The sequence below is a fragment of the Solanum pennellii genome, chromosome 3 (assembly GCF_001406875.1).
Source record: "Solanum pennellii chromosome 3, SPENNV200".
NCBI classification, from domain to species: Eukaryota; Viridiplantae; Streptophyta; class Magnoliopsida; order Solanales; family Solanaceae; genus Solanum; species Solanum pennellii.
The window spans coordinates 9,790,445-9,798,528 of record NC_028639.1 but is presented as its reverse complement, the minus strand read 5'-3'; the positions used below and the strand labels follow the sequence as shown (position 1 = coordinate 9,798,528).

Here is an 8,084-nt window from a genome sequence, read left to right as displayed (position 1 = left end):
ACATTAGCCACGAAATGTAAAATGTTGGACAACGTTCAATTTATAACTAATTTAGGATACAATTTGTTGAATGTTGGACAACTAATGTCCGATGGGAATTCTCTTTGGTTTGATGATGATGCTTGTGTCATTATAAACAAGAAGTCAGGCAAAATGGTTTGCATCACTATGACACCAAATAAGATGTTTTTGCTGGATGTTTCTAACATAGAAAGTTTTGTTCTTGTTGCAAGTGCTAAGGATGAGTCTGTCTCATTTGAGGTATGATCACCTTAATATAAAGGACATGAAATTTCTAATTGACGAAGGAATGATCCTTGTACTATCAAAAATTAATTCTATTGAATTGTGTAAAGGGTGCATTTATGGAAAACAAACTAGAAAGTCTTTTCATGTTGAAAAAGCTTGGAGGGCTTCAAAGTGTCTTGAATTAATAGATATTGATTTATGTGGACCTATGCATACTACATCTTTTGGTGGGAGTCGTTACTTTCCACTATATATTGATGATTGTAGTCGAATGAGTTGGATCTATTTAGTAGAAAGAAAATCAGAAACGTTTCAAAAACTCAAATACTTTAAAGTTTAGGTTGAGAATCAAAATGGTTTGTGCATAAAAACATTTCGCACAAATAAACAGCGAAAAATTCTTGTTCAAGGAGTTTAATCTCGTGTGAGGAAAATGACATTGGTAGGGAGTTGATAACACATTATACTTTGGAGAAAAATGGTGTTGCTGAGCAAAAACATTGGACTATTGTGGAGATGGCAAGAAGCATGTTACAAATGAAGGGAGTTCCGAATTAATTTATGGCATATAGCGACATAACTCCATTTATTGAATCTGTCTCCAACAAAGCTTGTTATGTAGCAAACTCCATTTGAATCTTGGAAGGGTAGAAAATCATCTGTAAGTTATTTAAGATTTTTTGGTTGTATTGCTTATGCTTTTATAAATTCCCAATTTCATCGTAAGTTGGATGAAAAATTCAAAAAAATTGTTTTTGTTGGTTACTGCACACAATCTAAAGCATATAGACTGTATCACTACAACAAAAACAACTTTTAGTGACAATAAATAGATACATAATAAAAAGTGTTTAAGCTTTTACGGTCATTAGTTAAGTTTCATTAGATCCAATATCGCTAAAGCCTTTAGGGACATATACAAAGAGTGCTAATTGCTGCTAAACATATATATTTAACAACAATTGCTAATTAATTATTGCTAATTAAAAATATGACAAGATGGATTTGGAGAGGAAGCAATGATAAAATGCAAGAACAAATTCCTATGTCCACTAGAATCATTTTTGATGCTATTCAACATCCAACTCCTACAGCTACAGCAGTCGGTTCTAGTACCACTTCTTTAGATTTATTTTCTTCAACTTCATGGAGCAGAAACTATTTATCGACTACTCTTTAAGAGTCTTCAGACGAGCCAATTTCATTAAGAAGATCAACAAGGCTTAAAAAATTGAACCCAAGTACGTCAATGACATTTATACAACTCGTTAATTTTCTTTTGCTATTTCAGATCCTACACTTTCTGGAGAAGTAACTGAAAAGGAAGAGTGGCACAGAGCGATGTTAGAAGATATGAAATCTATCAACAAAATGGCACATGAAAAATGGTGGAACTACCAGAAGACCAAAATGCAATTGGTTTGAAATGGGTGTTCAAGACAGTGTTTGCAACGAATAGAAGCCTGCCGAAGCATAAAGCTCGTTTTGTGGCAAAAGGATATGCACAACAATATGGTATTGATTTTGAAAAATATTTTCTTCGATTGCTCGATTTGAAATTGTTACTTGTTCTAGCATTGATTGCAAAGTCACAATGGCTAGTTTATCAATTTGATGTCAAGTCAGTATTTCTTAACGGAGACCTATAAGAAGAGGTCTACGTAGCACAACCTTAAGATTTCATAAACAAGGGTGATAAAAACAAAGGTCTATAAACTAAAAAGGGCATTATATGGTTTGAAGCAAGCCCCTCGATATTGCATGATTAAAAGGATGATCTGGCCAAGTAAGTGTGTTAGTAGTGTCATATATTTTAGGGCTAGTTATTAGCTAATATATATGTTGATCATGGTGCAATACTTTCTAGTTGTGTTTTTTGTTAGTAATTTGTTGTCTAGTTAATGAAAGTAGTGGTCATTTAGTGACTTAGTTGTTTGTTATTTTTTAGTCTATGTAATGTTGTACTTTCCTGTTATTTCACATACTGAAAAATAGAAGAGACTTCAGCATACAATTATCTTAACCTTCGAGTCTCTGTTTCTTTTTAAAGTTTTCCTGCCTATTTACTCCTACAAAAATAATGAGTAAATATATAGTTACCATACATATCAATGATTATAGTTTTAAATTTCTTTAAGTGAATGATGGTGATACGAAGAAATAACAATACCACGATGAATCAAGAACAGTGAAAAAGAACGACAATGGAATATTATCTGTAGGTTTAAAAAAAAGAATCCTAAACTAATTTGGTAAAATAAATTTAAAATCATAGTGTTACCTTACAACAATATAATTAATATTTGTGTTTCATAAAATAAAAAGTAAAAATAAATTGAAAAACCTAGCTTCTATATGCCTTAGAATTAAATGATGGTGCAAAAAGATTTCCACTGAAAGAGCACGCAAGTTAATCTCTAATATTTAATGGTACACAATTCGAAATTAATGAGATAAATATGAGCTAATAACATTTTCTGCCATAATTTATTATAAGGGATCGTTAGGGTGGGTAGTAGTCTGGTGGATCTTTGTACTTGTATTCGTTTGTATTTTGGACCCTTCTACTTACCCTTTTGTCATCTAGATCCCTGAACTCAATAAAAAAATGATTGTTAAACCCCTCTAACCATGTGTGTACCTCACTCTCCCTTGCATAGATGACATGTCAAATCCATGTCACTCACATTAATACCACGTCATAATTATATGTATTATCTATTTTAAAATAAAATATTCATTTATTCCAAAATAGTGAAACCACCATCTTCTCAAAGCTGTCACCATCAACCTTCCTCATAACCACCCAAACTCCATTTTCGGCCAGCTTCAACCAACAATACAGAACCCCATTGTTCTGACCTCCATGGATCAACCTGTGACCTCGAGGTTCACCAACGAGCAACATAAACAACCAACCCACGTTTCTCTTTCATTTTTCCATTTCTAGCGAATTATTGAGCTCCAAATCACCGGAAACCAACCACAAAGTCACCAAGGACCCATTTTTCAAGCATTTCCAACTAAAACAACAACCGAAAAATGGATCTCGACTTGATCCAAAACCCCATTCAAGTCTCCACTGGTATCCCAATTATATCGATGCAGGGCAATTTCCTATTGCCCTGCATCGATATAAACGCCTTTGTCCTCTGTTATTGCTTGCAATCTTTCATCTCCAAAATCATCTTGACTGAAACAAAACAAAGAAGAAAAATTAATCAAAATTATGAACAATTTTTTCGTATGTATTGATTTTAAAAATTAATTAACCCTTTTTTTCCGGCGAACAGCCGCATAACCCAACTTTTTCAGACCCAAAACCCAAACTCATTTGTTGTACAAAAACACTATCAACCACTATTGACACCATTCTCCGGTGAAACACCCGTCAATAGTGAGCTCACAAACAGTGGTGAGCCACCACAAAATCTGCTACCAAGGCAAAATCAAGCCAAACCGACACCTTTAGGTCTCCATTCAATCCAGCCGTGAAATGGAAAAAATCCGCTGGAGAAAGCTGCCACATCCACCATTCGTCTTGTCGGATGAAAGAAAAAAATGGTTGAGCAGGGATGATCATGCCTGAAAAAGTAGGTGGGTGGGATGAAGAAGGGTTTTTTTATTTTTTATTTTTTTATAATTAATTATTTATTCCTTTATAATTTAATAATTTTTAATTTTAAATATGGTGTTCAGTTGCTTTTACACGCGTGTATTCACTCTGTCAAGCCAACTCAGACATTCAAATGCCACATAAGCTTGGTCAATGGTCAGAGGGACTTATTAAATTGTGTTTTATTGAGTTCAGGGGTCTAGATGACAAAAGGATAAGTAGAAGGATTCACAATACAAATGCATATAAGTATAAGGGTACACAAGACCATTTCGCCTATCTTATATACAGATTTTTTCTAGTCTAAATTGTGACTGGATTTTTGTATTAATTCCCCCAAATGTTAATAGTTGAACAAGCCAAATAACATCATGTATAACCATAAGAAAATAAATCCTTACAAAACACACACTAATTTTAACCTTTTAAGGTTTTCAAATTTTAAACTTAATAAGTTTCAACTTTAAATATATGTCTTGTCAATTAACTTCAACACCAATAAACATTGTTTTGATTTTTTTTGGAAAATGCACAAGTACTCTCTCAACCTATGTCCGAAATCCCAGAGACACACTTATACTATACTAAGGTCCTATCACCCCCCTGGACTTACTTTATAAGTAATTTTCTACCCCTTTTCGGCCTACCTGGCACTAGCTTGAAAAAAAAGTCAACCATTGTTGGGCCCACAAGATAGTGACATGTAGGCCGAAAAGGGGTAGAAAATTATTAATAAAATAAGTTCAGGAGGGTAATAGGACCTTAGTATAGTATAAGTGTATCTCTGAGATTTCGGGCACAGGTTAAGGAGATACTTGTGCATCATCCCGATTTTTATTACTAATAATAAATATATGACACCGACTAATTTATTATATCACACGAATTATAAATTTCAATTTAATGTGTTAGACTTTTAATGACCTCCTTTACGGAAATCGTAAACTCTTTCTTGAGATTTTCGCTTGATTCAACCTCGAATCTAGTTGGACGTTCTTTATAGACTTCATGTTGTTGGAAATTGACTGAAATCATTCATACTCCCAAGTTTCCGGTATAAGAAGTATAAAATAATTCCTACGACGATAGAAACTCTGTCAAATTCAGGGAGGGCTTCCTCCTCCCCTCGACTTCTCCATATTCATCTATCGGAGGAATTTGCTGATATCGAAGCAAAGCTATAAACCTGCGTCCATAGAAAAATTATTAGTTTTAAAACAAACTAATCTGTCTCGATTTCTTCAGTCGTCTGCTCCTTGTCGTGCTATCTCCGATTGATCTTCCTGGTCTCCCAAATCATGATAGATAAGACAAAATATTTTATGCTAAAACAAATAAAACATAGAAGGAAAATCTTTAAGAAAATAAATTTTTGAGAAGTAATACTTTAAAAAGGTCATTGCCAAGTGTCATGTCACGTCAGGCTTAGCGAACTTCTTTGAGCTTGATGCTTGGAGGTATATCTGATTATTCGACGGGGATTATTCCAAGTACTCTAGACATGTCGATAAACCCATGTTGAAATGTTGAGGCCATCCTCAATATTTCTGTCCCAGTTACATGTCTCAAATTTATCTTTGACAATTGGTGAGCAAATCACGAAATTTTGAGATCCTCTCAAAAATTTTGTCCCGGTTGCGAATCTAGACATATTTTCAGTCTTGGCTTGTTGCTGAGAATATTCTTTTTTTGAGAATTTTTGAGTCATTCTAAAAAATTCTGTCCCGATTTCTATTGTAAAGAGAAATAGAAACCTTACGGGATATATGACCGAACCCTTATGGAGCCTAAGTATCGCGTTGAGGCAAGAATCAGGTCAAACGTAGTCCCCCCCCCCCACGGTTGACAATAATAATATATTACAAAGAAACCGACCGAGGCCGACATAGGCCGCCTACGTATTTCATTCTTAAGAATTCAGGTCAACTGTTGTTCAAATAAAAGAAATGTTTAGAGGGGATAAACGGGTATACCGAGGCCGACATAGGCCGCCTACGTATCTCATTCTTGAGAATTCAGGACAGACGTAGTTCATTGCAAGAGGGATAAAAATTTTAAACAAAACAAATACAAGAAAAATAGAACAGTTACAAATAAATGACAAAAATACAAACTGAAACTTCACATGTAGTATCTCTTGACAGCGTCTGAGTTGATAAGTTTTGGCCATGCGGTGTCATCCATCTCCGACAGGACCAAAGCACATCCGGACAATACCTTGTGAACCATGTAGGGTCCTTGCCAATTTGGCGCGTATTTTCCCTTGTATTCGTCTTGATGAAGAAAATGCGCTTAAGGACCAAGTATCCAACTTCGAAAATTCTGGTTCTTACTCTCTTGTGAAAATCACGAATCAATCTCTGTCGATACAACTGATCATGAAAAACGACAACTATTCTCTTCTCATCAATCAAAGTTAGTTGATCAATTCGCCTGCTGACCCATTCAGCATTACTTAACTCAGCTTTTTGGATGATTCTCAAACACGGTATTTCGACTTCAACAGATATGACTGCTTCTGTTCCATATACTAGCAAGTATGGAGTATCTCCAATCGACATTCTGACATTCGTCCGATAACCCAATAAAGCATATGGCAACATCTCATGCCAACCTCGATGATTGTCGATCATTTTTCTCAAAATCTTCTTGATATTCTTATTGGTGGCTTCTACGGCTCCATTCATTTAAGGATGATAAGTGGTTGAGTTTTGGTGAGTGACCTTAAATTGTTCACAAATATCTCTCATCAAGTGACTGTTGAGACTTGCACCATTATCAGTAATGATGGATTCTGGTACTCCAAACCCGCATATCAAATTGTTGTGAACAGAATCAGCTACAACTTTCTTGGTTACCGACTTGTAAAAGATGCTTCCACCCACTTGGTGAAGTAATCAATAGCAACCAAGATAAATCTATGTCCATTAGAAGCGGCTGGCTCTATCGGACCGATAACATCCATACCCAAAGCTACATAAGGCCAATGTGAACTCATAGAATTGAGTTCGTGAGGCGACACTCGAATCAAATCACCATGCACTTGACATTTATGACATTTTTGCACAAACTTGCAACAATCATTCTACATAGTCATCTTGAAATAACCGGCTCGAAGGATCTTTCTTGACAAAGTGAGACCATTCATATGCGTGCCACAAACTCCAATATGTATCTGTTCAATAAGTTTTGCAGCTTCAACAGCATCAACACATCTAAGAAGACCCAAATCTGGAGTCCTTCTGTGCAGTATTTCTCCACTTAGAAAGAAATTGATAGCCATACGGCGTATCAACTTCTTATGGTTGATCGTAGCATCTACAGGATAAATCCCGAACTCTAAGTACTTCTTTATATCAAAATACCACGGCAAACTATCTGGTTCTGCTTCAACATGTGAACAATGGACTGGATGTTCTTTCACCTCTATATCCAGAGGATCAATATAATCAGTATCTTGATGTTTAATCATTGAAGCGATGGTGGCAAGAGCATTGTCCAACTCATTCTGTATTCTGGGAGTATGTTTGAACTCGATCCTACGTAATGTTGCACAACTTCTGTACATACTGCACATAAGGTATAATCTTCGGATTTTTCACGGCCAACTCCCCTTGAAACTGATGAATCGCTGAATCTCCAATAACCAGGAACTCATGGACATTCATATCGATGGCCATTTTCTAACCAAGAATACAAGCTTCATATTCAACCATGTTTTTCGTGCAATTAAATCGAAGCTTCGCTGCCATGGGATAATGCTGACCAGATTCTGACACTAAGACTGCTCTGATGCCTTTCCCTTGATGATTTTCCGCTCCATCAAATAATAGTCTCCAACCTGGATATGCTTCAGAAATATCTTCACCCACAAATGACACTTTTTCATCGTGAAAATAAGTCTTAAGTGGTTCATACTCTTCATCAATGGGATTTTCTGCAAGATGATCAGATAAAGCTTGTGTTTTTATCGCCTTTTGAGTCACATACACAATATCAAACTCACTCAACAGCATTTGCCACTTAGCTAATTTTCCAGTCAGCATCACCTTCTGGAAGTTATACTTCAGCTGGTCCATTCTGGAAATGAGGTATGTAGTATAAGAAGACAAATAATGTCTCAACTTCTATGCAAGCCAAGTCAAAGCACAACACGTCCTCTCTAATAAAGTGCAACGAGACTCGTATGGAGTAAACTTCTTGACCAAGTACGCATCCG

The 8,084-nt window shown here is 35.6% G+C and overlaps 1 protein-coding gene across 1 annotated transcript; it reads right to left on the bottom strand.

Moving 5' to 3' along the window:
• Nucleotides 1-3,366: 3,366 nt before the first annotated feature.
• Nucleotides 3,367-6,552, bottom strand: LOC107013182. Its single transcript, XM_015213158.1, has 3 exons — nt 6,083-6,552; nt 4,959-5,051; nt 3,367-3,442 (listed from the first exon to the last, which is right to left on the bottom strand). The coding sequence occupies exons 1-3, from the start codon at nt 6,550-6,552 to the stop codon at nt 3,367-3,369; spliced, it is 639 nt and encodes a 212-aa protein (XP_015068644.1).
• Between the last annotated feature and the right edge of the window lie 1,532 nt (nt 6,553-8,084).